Genomic DNA, 24,476 nt, shown 5'->3' on the forward strand with positions numbered 1-24,476 from the left:
AATTCAAACTACTAATGTAATTAAGACTGAAATATTCAAACTTGTCAATATCTATGTGTTCTTTTGTTTTGGTTTTAGAATATTTGATTCATATAAAGGGTGCTTTTTTAGAGCTATAGAACTTTAAATTGCAATAAAACAACAATGGATTATTTGATTGACATGAATTTTATTTATCCGCAAGATAATCTTGTGGCATTACATTTTAAATATGATTTCTGGCATATGACCGCCACGGCTGGCTCGGATGTAGTCCCATCTGGACGTCCAATTTTCGATGACTTTTTCCAACATTTGTGGCCGTATATCGGCAATAACACGGCGAATGTTGTCTTCTAAATGGTCAAGGGTTTGTGGCTTATCCGCATAGACCAATGACTTTACAAAGCCCCACAGAAAGTAGTCTAGCGGTGTTTAATCACAAGATCTTGAAGGCCAATTCACAGGTCCAAAACGTGAAATTAGGCGGTCACCAAACGTGTCTTTCAATAAATCGATTGTGGCACGATCTGTGTGACATGTTGCGCCGTCTTGTTGAAACCACAGCTCCTTGACATCATAGTTGTTCAATTCAGGAATGAAAAAGTTAGTAATCATGGCTCTATACCGATCACCTTTGACTGTAACGTTTTGGCCATCATCGTTTTTGAAGAAGTACGGACCAATGATTCCACCAGCCAATAAAGCGCACCAAACAGTCAGTTTTTCTGGATGTAACGGTGTTTCGACATACACTTGAGGATTAGCGTCACTCCAAATGCGGCAGTTTTGTTTGTTGACGTAGCCATTCAACCAGAAGTGCGCTTCATCGCTAAACAAAATAAAATGGACGTAGTGCGTGATACGTATTCCGCACAGAACCATCATTTTCGAAATAAAATTGCACTATTTGCAAGCGTTGTTTAGGCGTGAGTCTATTCATGATGAATTGCCAAACCAAACTGAGAATAAATCACTTGACAGCTGTCAAATCGGTCGCCATCTTGAACACTAATGCCAACTTAAAGTTATATACCTCAAAAAAAATACCCGTTAAATACACACCCCTTTGAGGTTTCTTTTGAGACACTCTTGGGCGCAAGTATGGACAGCTTGTGTCTAGGTTTGCAAGATAGAGGGCTCACTTCTCAATGAAACCCTCTCAAATTAAATCTTAATCTTATGATATATGGTAACAAAGGCGATAATGCGCCATTTCTGTTTTCTGCAAGAGCGCAAGTGGCACTTAAATTAATGAGCGCTCAGAAGCTCCTGGCTTCATGTCACTTCTTTCTTCCCTTGATTACTCTTAAATGGCGACTCTTATAATATCGAAAGCACATTTTTTTGAAGTGGTAAACTAAAAAATCCTCTTGTTTCAGATCTCGCAAACGTCGCACGAGCAGCAGCTACGACGACAGCTCGAAAGACTCCACGATGGACGAGTGCAGCGCCGCCTTGGTCCTCATGAGCCTCTCTTGCTCTCCCCATTCCCCGAACTCATTCGGTAAGTCGAAGATTGCTATCGCAATAATTGGGCATCACCGGATTTTGATCTGTTGTTAATGACCTGGTCCGGGCAATGCCCGCCTGAGGCATTCAATTATCCCGTTTTCTGAGTAATCGAGGCGTAGAATGATCGAAATCCAGGGCTGCCACCCGGAGGTTATGAGAAATTTCTGAAGAAGTAAATAAAGGAAACGGTATCTAGATGGCAGCTAATTTTGCGGAGTTGGATCGATAAAAAATTCGGGAAAAACGACGTCGTGAGCTTTGGTGCGCTTGTTCGTGCAGTGGCGAATGAAGGCGTTGTCAGAAAGCACAGAAACCGGTAACTGACAGAGTTCCAGAAAAAAGTTTGGGTGCATTATGCAGCTTCTTATTCAGTAATCACTTCTACATTACAGCCAAATTTGAAGTCTCTTTTTTTAACAGTGGTTGTCGAGCCATTACTTTGCTTCCCCAGTATTTCTTAGAATCAGAAAACTTTAGTTTATCAACAGACCAAACTCGTTTTATAACAATTAGGCAAAACACTCTTCAACATTTTCCTTCAATTAAAGATTTTGAAAGATGTTTATCTTGAAAATATGAGGTTCTATCGCTATATAGTTTGTATTAATGGTGACATTTTGGCTATTTGTTATTTAATAATTGTTTCGTGACTCTAAAATTTAAAAGCCTAAAAAAGAAAGAAGAAGTAAAAAGCAGTGTCAGCTTGCGTGAAGATTCAAATAGGTCTACGATTTCCCTAACGCATTTTCGTCTAGATCATTTCCTTTGCCGAGTTGCACAGCAAAGAAGCTTTTAGTGAGTCTGCAGAAAAAAATTTATGCTTTTGCCAATGGATTCTTCTCGAAATGTAGAGTGTCTGAATAGAAGAATAAAGCATAGTTTTCCTGAAATTTTAAACTCGTAAAATTGGAATAGACTCATCTTCTAGTGGAAGCTTCAATTATTGTTTTTGAGGATCTAGATTCTGACATGTGGCCCTGAAGGACATTCTCATCAGCAACCCCTTCCTACATCCTAGAGTAAAATTCAACAAAGTTGTATAATATGAGGAAAGTTTTCTTAACAGAGTTGAAATCATATCATTGGATTTTCAGATCCAGTTGATTTGAACAACCGATAGGAGAAGAAAATACATTTGCAACATTAAAAAACATTTTTTGAAAGATACTCAATGAATCGAACCATTACCTATTCGAATAATTAAAAGGATATCAGATAACGGAAACATTAAAAAATCACTCAGTAACAAGCGCCCAAAAATTCACTTCAAAATGCCACACTTCACGATGACGACAATTGTTATTCTCCACATTGATTCGGCATTCACCAAACAACCTTCAGAGACCTTGGCGAACTGTATTTCCTCACTCGAAGCCCGGATTTGTGATTTCTGGTTATGGCAAAATTCCAGACATACAACTTTCACTTTTGCATTTGATCGATGGCCCATTGCAAGATAACGAGGAAAGCGAAGGCTTTCAACATAATATCAATCGAATTTTCTTCTAATCTCGATCCTTCGGAGTAGAATGCCCCAAGTCCGCCTTGTAACGAATCGAAAAGGTCGATACGAGGCACTAGAGGCTAGTTGTCAAATCTGACATTCGCCCCGCTAATGAGATTTCGTAAGTACTCTTATGACGTATCGCTTGGCACCGTTCTGAAGGTAATTGGGACGAATTTTATACTAGCTGACAATGAAACTGCAACACTCAGAAGGAGCTGTTTGAATTTGAATTTTTTTTGGTAAAACATAGATAGTATAGCGAGGAGTAAATGATTGAATTTGGAGACAAAAATTGTGAATGTTTTTTCATGTAAACAATTTTCGTTACTTAAATATTGTAGTCGTTTTTCGCAAGTTTTTTAAATTTTACAACTAACCAGCTGTTCGAGGAGATCCAAAGTCGATGTTCACTTGTTGTTAAGATGCCTAGAGCACGTGTAGGCGGAATTTATCGCCAGCTAAGTGGATTTGAAAGAAGTCGAATTATTGGTCTAAGGGAGGCAAGGTTGTCATTCCGAGAAATCGCTAACCGTACGAATAGAAATCCAACAACTGTTATGAGATGTTGTCAAGCGTGGTTTGATAATGCCCAAAATCGAAGGAGAGTAGGCACCGGACGCCGAAGGGCCACAAATGAAGTTCAAGATCGACGTCTGAGACTTATGGCCATTAGAGACCGATTTACGACAACTCGATCTTTGGCTGATGAGTGGTTAGGAGAACAAGGCCATCGTGTAACTGTCCGAACGGTTTACCGTCGGATAAGGTCTTTTGGACTGCAGCATTATCGACCCTATCTTGTGTTAGCTCTGACGGTTGAACATCGCCGGCAACGATTACAGTGGTGCAGAGAACGTCAACATTGGAATGTGGAATGGCATCAGGTCGTTTTTTTGATGAATCTCGATTCTCCTTGGGTGCACATGATGGTCGAAGAAGGATTAGACGACGTCGGGGAGAAAGACGAGAACCTCTGTTTGATGTTGAGCGTCATGTACACCGGACAGTAGGCGATATCGTATGGGGTGCTATTGAACATGCAAGTAGGTCACCTTTATTCATTATTCGAGGTAACATGACAGCGCTGCGTTACCTTCAAGAAATAGTGGAGCCATATGTTCTCCCTTACTGGCTCGAGGATCCAATATTTCACTAAGATAATACCCGACCTCATGTTGCCTGAGTTAGTTTACACTTTTTCGAAGCGACCCATGTGGATCTTTTGCCATGGCCGCCTAGATCCCCCGATCTTTCGTCCATAGAGTATGTTTGGGACATTATGGGTAGAAGGCTTGGAAATTTACCCCAGGCCCCACAGACTTTGGTGGCTCTGAGGCATGAAGTACAGGTAGCTTGGGATAGTATCCCTCAAGAATAAATAGACCATCTTATTGCATCAATGCCGAGACGTGTTGGGGGTGTATAGATAATCGCGGTGGAATAACACATTATTAACAAATTTATTGCTCCTATTTAAGCTCCTTCTGAGTGTTACAGTTTCTTTGTCAGTGAGTATAATTGGGACGAATTTTATTCGTTCAACGTGCAGTATGTACGGTATTGTTGCATCGATAGACGGGCTAATAATGCTAGCGACCTTCGGTTGAAGGTCCGGCAAGAATAGTCGATATTTCGCTATCCTATTCGACTGTTTTTGCGAGGGCGTTTAGGTATCCTTCATTCGTCCTTTGAAAATGAAATTTTTTACGTTGGCACGCTCTGTTCTGATCCTGTCTGTGGGTTGAGGTTGCCGCAACTGCAGCTGTTTGGATTTCGAATGATTTTGGAGAGGAAATCGACAAATAACTTTCGATTTGTCGTTTTCCATAATGAATCGTAATAAACATAGATAGAGGGAGTATATGCAATTTTTGCATGTCCCCAACATGGTTAGATTACGTTGTCGGATTGTGATATATTTTCAAATCCACAATTTTACTATATCGTTATGAATGTATATTATGTTGAATGAAATATATTTATTTGAGTGATTCCCGATTAAACATGCAAATTTGAATATTTGGAATCCGATATTTTTCCTAATTGTCGAATTTATAATAAGCAGAATATTTATTATTCTCTGTATCTACCTGCTGAAATACAAGCTTTGGCAACTTTTGCTCTCCTAGTGTCATCGGTTGTTTCACGTCGTTTGGCGCGCTTGAAGTTTGTTTTCTGAATTTCTAATATATTTAGGTATTTATTTCAATATATTTTGAGTTTATATGAAACGTTGATTCACTATGGGACATAAGAAGTGCGTTCTTTGAGGAGAAACTAGCGAATTGAGTGAAGTATGATATCACTGATATGTTTTCATTTCAGCCCGCTTCATGTCAAAGTTGATAGTCCATGTTGGGGACAAAATTTGCTTACTTAAAATGACATATGCTCCCTCTATCTATGTTTATTACTCTGAGGATTTTCCAATAGGAATGTGCTCCTATTTCAATTTGTATCATTTACATTTCTTATATCATTTGTGTTCAGTAGGTTATGCAGAAAATATACTGAGTGAATTCAAAGATATCAAGTTCTTCTTCAGTGATTTCCAAAAATCTGAGCGATGGAATTTCATTCATTTTCAGATATTTTTTGGGATATCAATATCAATTGCGATCGATGATGTTAACATCCCCTGAATTAAACTGACAAATTCTGAGCGTGAACCTCTGTGCAATATTTAGGCAATTTTTTCTCATCCTCAAATGCATCACTTCCAAAGTAGATACATTATTAACATTATTAACTGGCAAACCAACATCATAGTTGAAAGCCTAGGTAGTCTATCTCATTCACATAATCGATTGATTATATTTTATCGTCAGTATAAAATTACATACCCCGTAACAGAATACGAGAACATGTGAAAATATATTCATGAAGGAAACAAACCTTTTCTTTCATGATGAATCAATTATCTCGAAGTTCAAGGTCTCAGAATCGATAAATAGATTATAAGGGAAATTACAAAATGAATCTTCAAAATTTCATTGCTCCCAAACTAGTGAGAAATATCATTTGATTTGATCATCAGTTTTTATCGTTTGCAATATTTAAAGAGGAACGTAGATCAATATTGCTTTAACGTTTTCGAGAATCATGTCATCATCAAGATTCAACCAATACAACAAAATTATACCGATTTGACCGATTAAAAAACTCCTTGTTGGATACTTAGAAAACAAAAAATCAGAATAGATCGTTCTTGAAGTGTGTTGCAATTAGTTGATAATCTTTATCGGTGCATCTAATTCAATAGTCTGTGTAAATGATGATAAGAATATACATATTTCAGAATTTTACTGCAATTCATGTTTATCGGTTTCCGTTTGCCAGCAATTGCTAATATCAAAGGTGTGTGAAATCATTTCTCTGAAATAATAAACTTATTTGTCATATCAGTTTGTTATTTCCATTCTATTGCTTAGTTATCAATGTCATTCACCATTGAGCACATTATACCCTTGGGCATAATCTGAATACTTTACACACACAAGAGAAATAATTTTAAATTTCAATAAGTTTAAGTAATAACATAGGTAATCACAAATGATGAACACTACCAACATTGTTTATTGGAATAAATATGAAAGTTTCGAAAGATATAGGTACTGCTCTCTTTATATATCCTTCAGAAACAGACGTACCAACCAACATGACATCCAGCTTCAGCTACAGCCAGCTGACGCTGACATGAGCTCTATATTTTTCAAGATCTCAGATACCCAAATATCTCTCAGTTATACATGTTGTATAGGTCAGCTCTAAATTCATTTCACCTTCTTTAAAAACTGTGAAAAAGCGTTTTTTCCTACGGTTTTTATCTCTGGTACATTTACCAAAATAAATAACTTTTATCTCCAAGCATATTCACAAGTTCTTTCCACACAATTTTCTGCCATACACTCTTGCTGAACCCTGTTACTGTTAAAACCCTTGAAATGAACTTAAAGAAACAACTTTTTACAGTTGCAAAGAAAATTTAGTGGCTCAATGTCTTTGCAACATCAATCTGCAATCTCAGAAAATAAAATCGAAGAAAGCAGCTTTGCAGAATCGCCTTTAGCAGCGGTATTATGTCGTAAAAATAACTATCTACAACTTCCTCATCTATCTCTCCATTCTTGAGTTCCTGAACTCTATCCGAAGCTATCGATTTCAGCGCCAGTCGACGTTATTTATTTAAATTACTGCCAGATGTAAGTTCGAGTCGAAAAACTTTCGGTTCAACAGGGTATTTCTCGAAAGCTCCACATTTGATTTCGATTTCGAATAATACACCTCTTAAATTCATCATATCTGATAAATTCGTCCTGCAGTACATTTTCTCTGTGTTCTAATTATTTTTGATATGACTATTTTCTAAAAAAAACTGGCACATTGCAGGGTTTTTCTTCGTTTCACAACTATAGTATGTTCAAGTATAAGAAGGAGCAATATAAACAAAGTAAATCTCATGGTTTGCGCATGGTGCAACTGTTATTGGTCAAACAGTAATAAATTCTATTCCTCCTTTGTCCCTAACAGACTCCTAGGATCGTGCCAAAACGAAGTGTGGATATCAATTATAAATTGCTGATTTGCATACCATTTCACAGAAGAGTAAGAGAAAAAATCTATGGCTTTACTATACAATGTATACAGATTCTATGCATCTCTAACTATGTATATTGATCTACCAGCTAAGTAAATCTATTGACTATGTAGATCGGTAGATGCTAGATCAACCGAACAGTACAGAAATTCACAAGTTGAAACTCCATATGTTTGGTATTTCATATTCAATATTATCCTGAAGATCATCTTTTAATTCTATTGAATATTTTGATTCTGAGATTCGACATTCTTTCGATCTATGTAACATCCAAATCTCAACATAATGAAGCTGCTATTGAAGGAAATAATGATTCGAAAATAAGGCAAGAATTGATATTGGGTTTGTGGATGATCAAATACAAAAAGATTCCTTCCAAAATGTATATCTCCTCTACAATCTCAAAACGCCAGATGTTATATCCTCGAAATTGCTGATCTATGTACACTGCAACGTCATTCTATCAATTGCAATGAATATAATAATTGATAACCTTGGTGCAGATAGCTGATGCATTTTTTTATTACCGTTAATGTAGGTTGATAGCCTTTCCCCTGAAATAGGCAAAATTTCAATGAATTTGCATATGTTTCTCATTAAAGGAGAATTGTACGAAAATCAGCGAAACGTCAAGTGTCCAATGTCAAACGATTCATTTTGCATTTCTGTGTGTTGTCCCCATGCTTAGCGACAGGTATCATTGACGAAAGTTTTGTTGAATGTAGTTTTACGTAACATTTGCGTGGAATAGCTTTTATCGCCTTTGACACGTGCTTGGAACATAGCAATAGCACGTGCGCAAAATGCATCGACGCGTCGGATACTTTTTGATGTTGATTCAATGTCAAATAGTATTTCTAAGGTGTGTTGCCAAGCAGAGGCAAACCTACTTTTGTGCTCTAAAGGATTTTCTCCTTCAAGTTTCTGTATATTTTCGTCAGTTTTTCAACTTGGTGTTTATATGTACAGAGTGTTCGGTAACTGGAGCGCCGAAAGTCATTTATCCTTAAATCAAGATAAAACTTTGAAGAGATCATAAATCTGAAAATATGGAAGCTAGGACTTTGTGGTTGAAAATATTATATTTCTCATTCCTTATAACAGTAGCAATATGATTATTATGTTTACAAGAAATTGAGTTTCGAATTTGGTTGTTCGATATTTTATCTTCAAAATTTGTTAGTCACGTTATCGAGCTAGGAGTTTCAATAAGGTATAACAACAAATTTTGTATCAGATATCATCAAACTAGCCTTTCTAATTTCCCAGGAAAGCTAAGGTCGTTTTTATATTCGATTTTCGGACTAACTATGAAAAATTCTTAGGTTGTTGACCCCGAAGTTATTTTATTGTAAATAATAAAGCTGAATAAATCATAAGAATAGGGGATTCATCAATCCAAGTAGCTTGATATTTTAACCAACTACTTGACTTGGAAATCAAGCTCGTGAAAAATTACATACTTGAGCTTGATTTGACTTGATTTTAGATATTTATTGCTTGACTTGATATCAAGCTACTTGATATTACTTGAGCTTGATATGCATGCGTCGCACGGCATATATTTCTGCAATCTCGTGCTCGCTTAGACTAAATAAGAGGATTCCTCGAGCGCCGATAGACTGAAGAATTCGCCAGTGTGACTTTATTAGTAGTTTTCTCACATTTCTATGAAATATATTGGTAGATTTTGGTAGTTTCTGAAATATCTATCTAAACTCGGCCAAAATGGCCAAGGATTTTTTTATCAACGCCAGCATCTTCATCTCCTGTTGAAAGACAAATTTCAAGAGCTGCTTTTACAGTTACAAAAACCCGCAATTGGTTAGGCAACAAATCTATAAGATGCCTCATGTGTCTTAGATCCTGAATGGAAAATTATTAAATCCTGGAGGTTTCTCAATATTAAGAAATTTTATTTTTCAATATTTTTAAGATTTATAGTGATTAGATTTATGTATCGTTTTCAAGAAAGTTGATATATCCGGTTCTTTTATCCAAAAATTTTAATGAATAAAAGTGTTTTTTGCAAGGTTTCTTCTCATCTCATTATTTTTTTTTATTGATTTGACACTACACACTTGAAATCAAGTCAAGCTCAAGCCAAGTAGCCGTGAATCCCTAATTTGAATAACCATAGAAAAATAGTATTGAACTTAATTCATTCGGAAATATTTCTGATTGGTATTTAATATATCAAATGTTTGAATACGATTTGAATGGAATGTCTGATGACAACTAAGATAGATTTCGTTATGGATTTTGCATTAAAAATGTTGAGAGGATGCAACTTCAGATGTTAAGTCTGTCCTACGTAGATAATAAATAAAGCATTGCCGGGCTAAGTTATTTCCTATTTTCATTATCATAAGGTTGACTGATATGATTATAGACTCGATTGTTTACGCCAGCTTTAAAATTTATGGTTTGACTTTTCGATTGTTTGGAAATCGTCATTCTGATGAAATTTTCATGGAGTTTACCTACTCACGCAGTTGACATTTGCGTCACTGTTAAAACCATGTCCGTAAAAATTTATACTTTTATATATGAATAAAGTGCCGCATTTGATAGTTATGACGAACTTTTTGTATTGCATTAATGAATTTTTCCAAATTGAATAATATTTTAATAGTCAGTTCGATATCAGTCTGGAAATGAATTTTTTCTTAAACATATAATTGGTGCCTATGAAAGAGAAATTTTTTTTAATTTATTTTGAATAATTATAAGTACCAGCTATGTCAAAAATTCTGTAAACGTAGAGAAAACTCAAATAAAGCGTTGTTTCATGTTATTATATTTCTAAAGAAGATGAAATATCGAAGAAAAATGCAGGCTTGGGTGGAGTATTCTCAATGAGCGATTGAATAAATTATTGAAACGAGTTATCTATTAATTTTTATGTTAGTTACCTATTTTGAAGGTCAGAGATATTGCTTTCCGTATACAAGAGAAGGTTCATCGAATTAAGAAATGAAACAGAAAATCTCGAAACTGTGGATTCTGTAACTGTGAATTCCACAGGAAATAAGTGGTTTTATGTAAATTGGCGTGATATAATTGAATATCAAGGTCTTAGGTGGGGATATGTTTATGTTTACATTGAGGGAACAAGGCTTTTGTCGACCAATGATTTTGTTATCTGGGAATTTCAAACGAAATAGCAGTTTTCGCCTAGTTTTTAGATCTATGAGAATCAAATATCGAGCCCCTAACCTTAAAAATGTTCCAATTAGCAATATGCGATGTACACAGTTCATAAAGATGTTCTTCGTAAAGAAATTAGCCTCTTTTCATCTACTCTTTTTGGGTGGTATCAGCCTCAAACTCTCACTATTATAGCATGAATAATTTTTTAACGTGTTCATTTGACATAATTTCATTTGCGTGCTACAACAGATATTTTCATGTCTTCATCTTACCTTCCAACAATCTGAATCCTATCATTAGAGGCAAGTTTGATATGCTATGATAAATTTCACAACAGATAATAACTTGATATCACGTTTTGTTCCTTGATTAGATTACCAGATTTAATATCTTCATATTTTGTTGAAAGAAGAGCTCAAAAACATGAAGGTAACTTTGGGTCATGCATGCATCTATTCAATTTACCGCTTGATTGTTATTTCAAGAGCAGCATATGAATTATTTATTTATTTAATAGATATTCAATATTTTACAGGTTGAAAACTCAATTGCAAAACAATGACAAATAGAAAATAAATGAAAATTTTAAATCAACTATGTAACAATATAACTATAAAACAGTTTCAATTACTTGAAAATCTTGAATCTTCCTATTCCTTTCATCAAGTAACGGGTGTTTCTTTAGAGCTATAGAACAACGATGGATTATTCGATTGACATGAATTTTATTTATCCGCAAGATAATTTTTTGGCATTACATTTTGAATATGATTTCTGGCATATGATCGCCACGGCTGGCTCGGATGTAGTCCAATCTGGACGTCCAATTTTCGATGACCTTTTCCAACATTTGGGGCCGTATATCGGCAATAACACGGCGAATGTTGTCTTCCAAATGGTCAAGGGTTTGTGGCTTATCCGGCTAGACCAATGACTTCACATAGCCCCACAGAAAGTAGTCTAGCGGTGTTAAATCACAAGATCTTGGAGGCCAATTCACAGGTCAAAAACGTGAAATTAGGCGGTCACCAAACGTGTCTTTCAATAAATCGATTGTAGCACGAGCTGTGTGACATGTTGCGCCGTCTTGTTGGAACCACAGCTCCTGGACATCATGGTTGTTCAATTCAGGAATGAAAAAGTTAGTAATCATGGCTCTATACCGATCACCATTGACTGTAACGTTTTGGCCATCATCGTTCTTGAAGAAGTACAGACCAATGATTCCACCAGCCCATAAAGCGCACCAGACAGTCAGTTTTTCTGGATGTAACGATGTTTCGACATACACTTGAGGATTAGCTTCACTCCGAATGCGGCAGTTTTGTTTGTTGACGTAGCCATTCAACCAGAAGTGCGCTTCATCGCTAAACAAAATAAAATGGACGTAGTGCGCGATACGTATTCCGCACAGAACCATTATTTTCGAAATAAAATTGCACTATTTGCAAGAGTTGTTCAGGCGTGAGTCTATTCATGATGAATTGCCAAACCAAACTGAGAATAAATCACTTGACAGCTGTTAAATCGGTCGCCATCTTGAACAGTAATGCCAACTTAAAGTTATATACCTCGAAATAAAACACCCGTTACATTTCTACCACTACTGACTACATATCATATTGCATCTCTTGAGAAATAGAATTTTATTCACGAAAGACAATATATGGTTTTTATTTTTCAGTAGTCAGGTGCCCTTATTAGTTTTAATCTAGTTTCAGATCTTATCATATCAGAAATTCAAAATTGAAAAACAATATTTTCCCAAGATAAGCTCTCTTTGCGGTCCAGGAAATCGAAAATATAACAGAGATAACACTCTGTTTACTTGTTTCTTCCGATAGGATGAAAAGTCAACTTATTCTGCGATGAAACAATAATATATGTAACTAGAAAGCTATGAGAAATATAATTTTGTCAAAAAATATTAATAAAAATTAAAAATCAGGGATAATCATGTTAAAATTAATTTAATATCTGAGTTCACTAAAGCTTTCGCTATTATCTTTGTCTTACCCCAGCAAATATTCCTACTCCTAGGATCTGAAGTCAATGTTCTCATTCTTGAGCAGACACTAAATACTCAAGTAGGTACATATATACATATAATTATTACGATCCACACTTTTATCTTTTTGATGTATGCTGGCATGAAATATGTCATTGGTTACCTAACAGTGGTGCAGTTTATGCTACTTCCTGCGAAGATGGAATGAACTATAATTGAGCTTTTCAACGATAATAATTAGATGTTGTCTTATCTTGTTGAATTACTAGCTACTCCTTGGGGGTTATGCACCGTTATAAGTCAATTAATTGATATAATTAAAAGAGAACTATTCAATATGACAAACATAGTTATTTATTCATTCAGTAAAACAATGTAGTCTATCAGTAATAAACTTCGCAAAACGGAGAGATCAAGATGGCGACCGATTCAACAGCTGTCAAGTGATTTATTCTCAGTTTGGTTTGGCAATTCATAATGACTATTTAGTGCGCTTTATGGGCTGGTGGAATCATTGGTCCGTACTTCTTCAGAAACGATGATGGCCAGAACGTTACAGTCAATGGTGATCGGTATAGAGCCATGATTACTAACTTTTTCATACCTGAATTGAACAACCATGATGTCCAGGAGCTGTGGTTCCAACAAGACGGCGCAACATGTCACACAGCTCGTGCCACAATCGATTTATTGAAAGACACGTTTGGTGACCGCCTAATTTCACGTTTTGGACCTGTGAATTGGCCTCCAAGATCTTGTGATTTAACACCGCTAGACTACTTTCTGTGGGGCTATGTGAAGTCATTGGTCTATGCGGATAAGCCACAAACCCTTGACCATTTGGAAGACAACATTCTCCGTGTTATTGCCGATATACTTCCACAAATGTTGGAAAAAGTCATCGAAAATTGGACGTCCAGATTGGACTACATCCGAGCCAGCCGTGGCGGTCATATGCCAGAAATCATATTTAAAATGTAATGCCACAAGATTATCTTGCGGATAAATAAAATTCATGTCAATCGAACAATCCATCGTTGTTTTATTGCAATTTAAAGTTCTATAGCTCTAAAAAAACACCCTCTACTTAGTTCTGTTGAATGGATACTGTTTCCTTAGGTTATTCACATAGAAAAAAGTTTGAAGTTTTTTGGTTTTTTCGTTTGGGAGTTATCATGTTTACGGTTCGAAATTCTAAAAGACATTGTGAAGAAGTGATCTCAGAATTATGATAAAAATTTCTCGTCCAGCGGATTAAGGTTGAGATTGTCACAATTATCAGATAATGTAAAATAATCTCCACGGAAAAAAAATCAAATATCACGTGTGTGATGGAGAATAACATGACGTGCAATTCATACTGTTCCTCTGACGTTCTTAATTGGCCTTAATAAAAAGGTTTCATGGTGCATTCAACGAGGTTGAACGGAATGTTGACCTTTCAAAGTTACATGTTTTTGGGATTTTTATTATTGGAATAAAGGTTATTGCTTCTATAAATTTTGGCGAATTTTATGTATGGAAGGTTATAGCACTCTCATTTCTTACTTTGCCGTTAATTGATTCGTTAAACGATCCTTCTGTTGTTTTTGCGAAGGAATTATTCGTGTTCATTTTTTTTTATTTTGCGGTTATTCATCTGAGCTCAGAAAATTCTTAATTTTTCGACAATAAAAGTTTGATAGAAGAGGAATTGATCATTTAATTAGTAGGTATACAGAGTGTTCCTTAATTGCAGGTATAAAGGTAAATGAGAGATACTTTGCTTTCAAGATACAGGGTGTTTCTTATAGTACTTCTTTTTTGTGATGATTATGGCAGTTTATCTATTCTTCATTAATTTCCCCTGCTCGAAATCGGTTGTAAATACGACAAAACTACAAAAAATCAAAAAGTGTAGTACTGGACCAAAGTTCCTTCTTACATTTTTCTACCAATAGACCACCAAAAAAAGGTTCTGTAGATTTGCATTCAAAATTAGCATACTACATGATGAAAACTTCAAATAGAAATATCTATGCCAAAGTTAAGTTAAATATCTTGTGTTTGATATTAATAAAAGAAGATAAAATAAAACACTTGATGTTTCACCTTGTGTTTATATGACTTTTCTTTAAATGATCCCAAGAATCTGTCATTTTCATTTGTATATCCAATTTAGGAACTCTCTGTATACAAGTAGTAAATAATTTCTGAAATAATAGTTTCTTATTGTAAATATTTGACAACAAAAAATCCATTGTTTATAACACAGAACTAAGTGACTAAAATTGAATTCTAGTTTTTCCCGCAGGTTTCCCATGGTTGAGTGCCTCGCCTGAGAGTTGCAGCAGCTCAGCATCTTACAGATCGACCCCATCACCACCTCCTCGTGAAACACCACCGCCATACTTGTTGTCTTCTAGCAACGTCTCTGATGAAGGAATCGTTATTGACTTTATGGACGAGAACCCACGAAAAAAGAAGGTGAGATTTTTTATTTTTATCACTTCTAATTGTGGCAACTCCTCGAAATCCCGTGAGATGGCACCACAGTCTGTACACTATCAGGAACTACGTTACCACTCGAGATTTACCCCACATTCAAGTAATCAAGTCTATTTTTATCAAGTTTTGGTTGTATCTGCTATTCACCTGAATTTTTTTAACTAAATTAATATTTATTTTCCGCTTTAAGCTGTTATTAACGGTTATTTACAATCGAGATAAATCGGTCAACAAACACTTTCAATACAAATAGTTGCGCTCGATATATAAAGTGAATGTTACACATTTCAATTATTACTCCATAATAATAGTAACTGTTCTTTTCCGCATTCCTTGTTGAAGCAATTCCTTCCCATCTAATAGATTCGGTTGAGTAGTCGTGGTTACCATAATTCGATACAAAATTGCAAGAAGGAGGTTTTCTACGAATTTCATCACCAATTAATTCACACTGTTTGTTGGGAAAGCGTGAAGAATGTCAGTACAATCAACAGAAAGGATATTTATGATGTGGAAGCGATTTTAAATTCCTGCTGAGAATTTGGTGATTTCCTTCTTGATTGGCATAGAGCTTATCTTTCACGTGCCACCAAGGAAAAAAGTCTAAAGGTGTTAAATCATAAGATCTCGGTGTCCAATTCGAGAAAGGCAACTTTTCTTGCATAATTGGGATGGTTTCGTTGCTTGTATGGCCATTTTCAGTAATGGTTTTACTTGTCGAATGTCAAAAGATGACAGCTTCAATAGCAGCAGCTGTCCAGATAGCGGGCTTTTCAAAATGAAACCTCTTATTGGAAACTCTTGTACAAATTTCCAAAAAACAAAACATTGATCCACATTGAACTCAAGACCAAGAAATGCCACAAACATTGCAATATTTCATCTATTTATCAGCTAATTTTTAGAATGACTTGAATCGTTATCATATTCTCCTCAGAAAAATGTATTTTCAGAATTATTCCAGTTGTAAGTTCTTTCTGTTGTTATACATTTATCTTTCCAATATTGCCAATGTTTGTGTAGTGGGTGGAGCAATAGAAGATCCCATTTCACAGCCTATAGGTTTCTCATAAAATGTATTATATTACTTTTATTTCCACGATATACATTTCACATAATTACGGAAAATACTGAAAAGTATCGATATACATGTTTCAATATGTCAGGATTTATCTCTGAAATAATGATTGATTTGCATTCATGATGGATTTTGAAGTTGGACATTAGATAACAGGCAAATTGAAAATTCCCCAGTGTACCATAGAAAAACACATTTTTTTGGCAAATCTTATTTCACTTTTCAACATAGTTGCCTTCGAGGGTGATACAGCGATTATATAGATTTTCCAACTTTTCTATACCATTTTCGTAGTAGGATTTGTCTTTAGCTTCAAAATAGGCCTCAGTTTCGGCGATTACTTCTACATCAGCGAGCATTCTTTTGAGGTCTGAGAACAGGAAAAAGTCGCTGGAGGTCAGATCTGGCGATTACGGTGGAAGCAGAAGTAATTCGTAGCCCAATTCATGCAATGATATCTTCAAAAGGTCTGCTATCTCGATCAACTTCACTTTACGGTAATTCAAAATTATTTTGTGAACTTTTTTAATTTTTTCTTCGGTGACAGCCTCTTTTGGGCGTCCACTGCGTTCGCTGTGTTCGGTGCTTATTTCACCACGTGAGCATACCAATCAATGATGGTTGATTTTCCTGATGCAGACCCCGGAAACTCTCCATCAAGCCAAGATTTTGCTTCAACTGTATTTTTTTCCTTCAAAAAGCAATATTTTATCAGCACACGAAATTCTTTTTTTCCATCTTTTTTCAAATAACAAAAGTAGCTACACTCACAACGCAATATCTAACAAACTAGTGGTCGGACTGCTGTCAAATTTTGACACGTATCGTTTGAAGGTTGCTACTAACTGAAAATCATATGGATTTAATACTAGCACCGCCATCTGTGCATCACACCGGGGACTTTTCAATGTTCCTAATATTTGAAAAACTATTTTTTTTTGGGAGATATAAAGACGAAGAACACCTATAAGCAAAAAATTACTATTATTGGCTATGAAAATTCTCCTTGGCGAACTCAAAATAATGATTTATCGACGTGAAAGGTTCCGAAAATGAGAATGTTAGTTTTCGTGAGCTGTAAATCGACTAGGACAACATTATTGCTACCCAAATGATTAATTCCCTCAAAGTCACCTCCTAAATTATTGAAGGCGACGAGTATTAACCTTCAGTTGTTGCATAGGATTGGGAGCTTCCAACTACGTTACGTAATGTGTTAATCAGACGAAAACGGATATTTTATTCATTTCCTGTTCAAGGCCTCAGCTTTCTGTGCAGCTAGATCTCCGTTCGTTTTGTTAATTGCTTGATTCAAGTCGATATACGACTTCTGGTAGTAAATGGAAATGTGTGTTGAGAAAAAATTCACGAAGAGTAAGAGGAAGAAAACGTTTTATTAATTTTGCATCAAGTAGTTTTTTCTGCCTCAATCAAGGTCTAAAAGATTTACAGAAAAATCCTATAAAGTATGTCTCATGAAGGTTGAACTTGGTACGTTCATGCATTATATGTTAAGTTCATTATGTAAGAGTTCAGACACAATTTTTTCGTCGACATCCAGAACGATTTTAAATTATGTAATGTCTTTCTCAATATACATTATATAGCTTCAGAGAGTACAAAATCATTGGAGAGCCTTAAATTTGCTTAACTTTACTGTTTTCATATTGTCAGTTCATTTCAAGTGCGTCTTGTTTCATATTTTGCATTGCAAATGAAATTTTAGGAACAAAACAGCTTCTTGGTGTTGATTGTTCCCAATATTTGGCTTTATCTTAGTTTCTTAGATATTCGAAAAATTCTACAATTTTCGTTTTCGGTAATTTTTATGGATCTTTTTGATAGTCTTATAGTTCTTGATATGCTCCAAGTGATCATCGAATTTGGGGCACCCTGTACAATGTCTTTCATTGTACAATGACAAAATAACAATAAGTAAAGGCCAATGTGTATCAACTTTTTGACAACTTTTGTAATAATGGTCACCCCTCTCAATATATCACTCTGTGAATCTCAAAAACTGGTCATAGCAAAGCCAATATTGTTTGACATTATGAAAGTGTACTCGAACTAAGAGTAATGACAAGAAATTGGAAAATTTCACGGACAACTTTTTCAATTACAGGGAGAATAATGAACTAAACTAATTTCATTTTGAATAATGTTTGACTTACTACGTATCTAACAATAATTTTCATTAAAAACCAGTCTAAAATTATTACCTTATGGGTAAGCAATATTTGTTGAGCAAAAGTGTTTCATTCAATATTTTTTCCTACGAGAAATGTTACTTCAAAGAAATGCTATTTTCCAACTTCGACACCCTGTATCTCGAAAACTAGTCATAGGATTGAGTTGGCCCCCTAGACTTTCTTGTTCAGGAGGTCATATTCAACAACAAACGAAAAATTGAGAAAAATCAACCAGTAACAATGTTTCATTAGGTAGCTGCCTAGTCTTTTATGTCTCATGCTTAAAAACGTGAATCTCTTTAAGAAATTCGTGGAATTCTAATCTTAGTATATTGTAAATATCCCTGCATTATACACCCTGCCATTCCTTTCAAATTCAGACTCTCGTTGTCACGGCCAGATCTATCTGTTTTCACAATGCTCGATTGGAGATTACGCAAGCACAGAATAGGTTAGGTGCAGCAAACATAGATGCCGGCCGGCACGGGTAGAAAAAATACCTCATGGAAGCAGGAAGCAAGGACAAATTTATTTACGTCAAGGCAAGGTCAACCCACAAATGGCTGGCTCGTATTTATATCCGTTTGCTTGCGAACTTTTATTATCAACGCCATTTAGAATTCATCTCGCTATGCACATTGGAAGGTCCCAGTCGCTTATTAAGCCATATACAGTGAGGGAGTCAAGTTATTTGGATATTTGGTTATGCTAGCGGTTTGTTGAATTCTGCATCTTCGAAAACCTTCTCTAGACGTCAAAATCACCGTTCTTCCACTAATAGCGGCCTCACCATAGGTATTGGAGAGCATTCGATGAGCCTCAGCCGCAGATTTCTCCATAATGATGCAGAAATTTGAAAATTCCCGCAAATGACGAGAATTTGGTTAGTAAGCTGACTTGCTTAATCGAAAATAACTTTATGATGCAGACACAAATCGACTAATATTTCGATGGCGTTATGTTTACAAATACCCAGGCTGATTGTATGACATCTATGACCTATTTTTTCGACTACAACTTACCGCTACAACCATTTATTGGTTTCGTATTGTTTTTCTACCAATGAAATTAGATATCAACAATGAGTTCATCTTCTACTGAAGGTTCTACAAAAGCTCAGAATGCAAATCCATTCATAACATGACATCTCTAGAACAGCAACGAAACCAATTTCATGAAATTTTTCTTATCTATTTTTATGATGCATGTAACTTAAGTTATCTTTCACACAAGTTGATATTAGGATGGTGGAGTCCTAGCATTGCTCATACACTAAATAATTCTGATGGAATTCATGACTCTTATCAGCGAAACGCAGGTATGTGGGCAATTTTTATTCACTTGTTAGCCTTCAGGTCGTTTGGAGTTGAAAGATGACATGTTTGTTCAAGCTTTTGAAAGAGCTCCTCTGAAATGAATTGATAAAGTTTTTAAGTAGGCTTTTATCAAACAGCAATTTCATTCTTTAAATATTCATTTTAAGAGACCATAATTTTGATATTTTCTTCGAGTTTCATCATTCATATCAAGATATTTTGAAAACATTTATCCTTGAGTGATTTCCAAAGCTAGATGAACACGTAAACATTAAACATCTATATTACTCTGAAACGGTCATCATTGGAAAATTTCAACATGAATCAATTTTTATACAACTCGACTAAAAGTTTCAGAATTTTAATGGATGAGTGAAATTAAAACACCCACAGCTTAAAACGCACATTATAAAAGATTAACGCAGATTATAAAGACATATTAAACACATGGATATTTTAAAAAAGTTTTACTTATCATAATCAGTTATAAAAAGTTAAATATTTGGCAAACAATTGGTAAAAAATATATTTTATTATTAATTGCTAAAAATACAGAATAATTGTAATACTGAACTATCTGAACTTCCTCTGTATTGTCATTAAGCTTTATGTACTGCATAATATGAAGATTTATAATTATATTCATTTTTCACACAGAAATGAAAATATTATTTTTGAATATTAATAACACAATTTGAACAATTAATGACATTAACCCCAGCTGACAACATAGTTTTCAGTTCAGCATTAATTTGCATATTTTCCATTTAATTTTCTCCAAGGATGTTTATGGCAATCTACTGTTTATTAATTATGGAATTTCCCGCATAACCCTCAGCAACTGTATTAGTCCGCCATTCCTCTTGTCTCATGATTTTCTCAACATAACCTAAGACAACACAAGTAGAAATTACATTACTTTATTATTCAAGCTGCACAAAAAGCATTGAATTCAGTTGCCAGAATTACACTAAGTCAATAAAATTATTCCATTAGAATTATTATTATTATTATTATTAGAAATAAAATTGTAACGGAAAACCTGCCTCTGGGTGTATTTCTATAAATATGTCAAAACAGAACAGGCTTCCTTGCACCTATTCATTATACTGAAGGAATGCCCATTTTCCAACATATTATTTTTCCTAGAACTCCGATTATGGAATGTCCAAGCTGTTCTGAGTAGTTTCAATAGCACGATTATTATGGTTTTGTGGAAAGCTGATATCATCGTTGTAATTTCCCGAGCTTTTTCCTTGTTTCATACAAATGTAAATGCATAATAGACCATGGGTCAGCGACTTATTTCTTTCTTCTGTTAATGTCATTAATATGTTTATATTATGTCTGAATCTTGAAAGAGTATCAAGATTGGTAGAAATATTTGTTAAGGTCACTTTGTATACTTTCCACAAATTGAATCTCTGACCACTCGTCGTCTTTTTTCTCCATAGAATTAATTTTATGGTTATTACGTGTTAGATTTAGGAACAGGAAAGATAAATAAAAACCTGATCTATTTCACATCTAATCGTTTGATGGACTTTATAACATCATTGTATCAAATTCACACCAAGACACGAGTAACAGCAGTTTATATGTAAATTTTCAGACAGTATGAGAAATTAAGTTTTTATTTATCGGAATTTCTCAGCGTAATTTGGTAGCAAAGGCAAATTACAAAGGTCAACACCAAAAGAAAGCATGTGTTTTTTTATCATATTCAATATTGGTATACTCTTTGGAATATTGAATCTTCGGAATCAAAAATATAAAACTTGCTAAAATTGTTATTGGCTGATGCTGATGAGCTCTTTGAAGCGGTTGCTTGAAGATAAGTTTCTGTCGGTTCTTTATTTCCAAAAGAAAGCATTTAATCTTTTATTATCATATTCAATAGTGGAGTATTAAATGTTCGGAATCAACTGAGAAGAAATATAAAACTAAATACAATTGTTATTGGCTGATGATGCTGAGCTCCTTGAAACGGTCTATCGCCACAAAACTCTAGTAGACCTAGGTTTCTGTCTTTATCGGGTGTTTTTTCTCGAGGTATAAAACTTTAAGTTGGCATAACTGTTCAAGATGGCGACCGATTTAACAGCTGTCAAGTGATTTATTCTCAGTTTGGTTTGGCAAATCATCATGAATAGACTCACTCCTGAACAACGCTTGCAAATAGTGCAATTTCATTTCGAAAATAATGGTTCTGTGCGGAATATGTATCACGCGCTACGTCCATTTTATTTTGATTAGCGATGAAGCGCACTTCTGGTTGAATGGCTACGTGAACAAACAAAACTGCCGCATTTGGAGTGAAGCTAATCCTCGAGTGTATGTCGAAGCACCGTTACATCCAGAAAAACTGACTGTTCGTTGCGCTTTTATGGGCTGGTGGAATCATTGGTCCGTACTTCTTCAAAAACTATGATGGCTAGAACGTTACAGATATAGGTATAGAACCATGATTACTAACTTTTTCATTCCTGACTTGAACAACCATGATGTCCAGGAGCTGTGGTTCCAACAAGACGGCGCAACATGTCACACAGCTCGTGCCACAATCGATTTGTTGAAAGACACGTTTGGTGACCGCCTAATTTCACATTTTGGACCTGTGAATTGGCCTCCAAGATCTTGTGATCTAACACCGCTAAACTACTTTCTTTAGGGCTATGTAAAGTCATTGGTCTATGCGGATAAGCCACAAACTCTTGACCATTTGGAAGACAACATTCGCCGTGTTATTGCCGATATACGGCCACAAATGTTGGAAAAAGTCATCGAAAATTGGACGTCCAGATTGGAATACATCCGAGCTAGCCGTGGCGGTCATATGCCAGAAATCATATTTAAAATGTAATGCCACAAGATTATCTTGCGGATAAATAAAATTCATGTCAAAGTTCTATAGCTCTAAAAAAACACCCTTTATTTTTTTTTTCTTATTTTTCGTTCTGAAATAATTTTAGAAAAATCGTTGGAACTCATCCTCTATGCCGATGAAGTAACGCTGCTCCTATGTGTCAAATTATTCACAAAAAAGTCGTATGACGCTGACGCCTTATATTAATGAATCAAATTGAAAAGAATTCACCACTAAAAACATGATAGAAACTTATAATGAATAATGAAATCAAAAAAACATATTTGATAAACTGTATCCTTCATAATCAATGTTTGCCTGATTTCAAAATAGATTGTTGCTAATTTTTCAATGAACGTTTTTGGCCTTTGTTCCCAGAGAAGGTAATGTGAAAATCCCCGCCAAATAATCATGCGCAATATATATTCTTTTGTTTGCAAAACAAAATTTTCAGAGACCACGGACGTGCATTATCCAAGTTCTTAGTAAAGGCTAGCTATTAATTTATCAACACGTGTAACAGTGGTTGTTATTACAAAGGTCAGTTTCTCGAATCCTACATGTAATTTTTAAATTATACGTATCATTCGCTACAACGTAAACATGACCATGTTGTGTTTACGAGTTCGAAATCGGTATTATTCTCATTGAACTTATCTCTCTGGTATTTTAGTGGAAAAACAAGAAGATTGTTTTGATCTTGTAACAATTGGTTTTTACGCTGATGAGCTTGCTAGAGGAAAGTATTGGGAATCTCGACGCATTAAATACGTCAAGATGACGTTAGTCATACGTAAGTTCGTAACCTACGAACAGCACTCTATGATTTACGTCATATATGAATGAAATTCAATGAAATTAATCGATACTGGTTGACGTTACTACTAACTGCTGATGCGTTAGCAGATAAGTAGGCTACTGCACTTTTCATGACGTTTATCTCCTGATGACATCTGCAAATTACGAAAACATCAATTACAATTCGGTATTTAATTTTATTTTGCAATAATGAACATTCGAAACATAGTAAAAGACATTTTCTTGGCAAAATTCGATTTTATTATTCAACATAGTCTGGCCCTTTTGGAGGTAATCAATGAATATTATACCTTGCGCATCTCAGAATACTGATGCCATAACCTTGCCAGCTAACTGTTGTGTATTTCCTCGCTTTGGATTCGGTTCATCGTGTGCAGTCCACTCAGCTGACTGTCGGTTGGACTCCGGAGTGAAATGACGGAGCCATGTTTCATCCATTGTTACATATCGACGCGAAAATTCAGGTTTATTGCACTTGAACAGCTTCAAACACTGCTCAGAATCATTAACACGTTGTTTTGATCGATTGTGAGCTCGCGCGGTACCTATTTTGCACAAAGTTTTCTCATGTCCAAATATTCGCGAATGATATGAGGCACACGTTCGAATGATATCTTCACAATATCTGCTATCTCGATCTACTCAGCCTCTTTTGGAGGTCCACTGCGTTCGCCATCTTCGGTGCTCATTTCACCACGTTTAAACTTAGCACACCAATCAATGATGGTTGATTTTTTTTGATTTTTTTTCTGGTGCAGACCCCGGAAATTCTTCATCAAGCCAAGATTTTGCTTCAACTGTAATTTTTCCCTCGAAAAGCTATATTTAATCAGCACACGAAATACTTTTTTTCCCATCATTTTTCAAATAACAAAAGCAGCTACACTCACAACGCAATATCTCACAAACTAATGGTCGGACTGCTGTCAAATTTTGATACATATCGTTTGAATGTTGGT

General features: G+C 35.3%; 1 protein-coding gene across 2 annotated transcripts in view; it reads left to right on the top strand.

The window, feature by feature from the left end:
- The window catches only part of LOC123677651 (zinc finger protein 395), a 91,440-nt gene that overhangs the window by 44,943 nt on the left and 22,021 nt on the right, over positions 1-24,476 (top strand). Inside the window, exons 3-4 of one of the 2 annotated variants that reach the window (XM_045614306.1) lie at positions 1,362-1,486; positions 15,041-15,225. In XM_045614306.1, the coding sequence (XP_045470262.1) occupies positions 1,362-1,486; positions 15,041-15,225 (310 nt within the window). The remainder of the gene's footprint in view (positions 1-1,361; positions 1,487-15,040; positions 15,226-24,476) is intronic. The other variant, XM_045614307.1, reaches the window with a different exon arrangement.

Source organism: Harmonia axyridis, chromosome 4 (assembly GCF_914767665.1).
Source record: "Harmonia axyridis chromosome 4, icHarAxyr1.1, whole genome shotgun sequence".
In the NCBI taxonomy this organism is placed as follows: domain Eukaryota; kingdom Metazoa; phylum Arthropoda; class Insecta; order Coleoptera; family Coccinellidae; genus Harmonia; species Harmonia axyridis.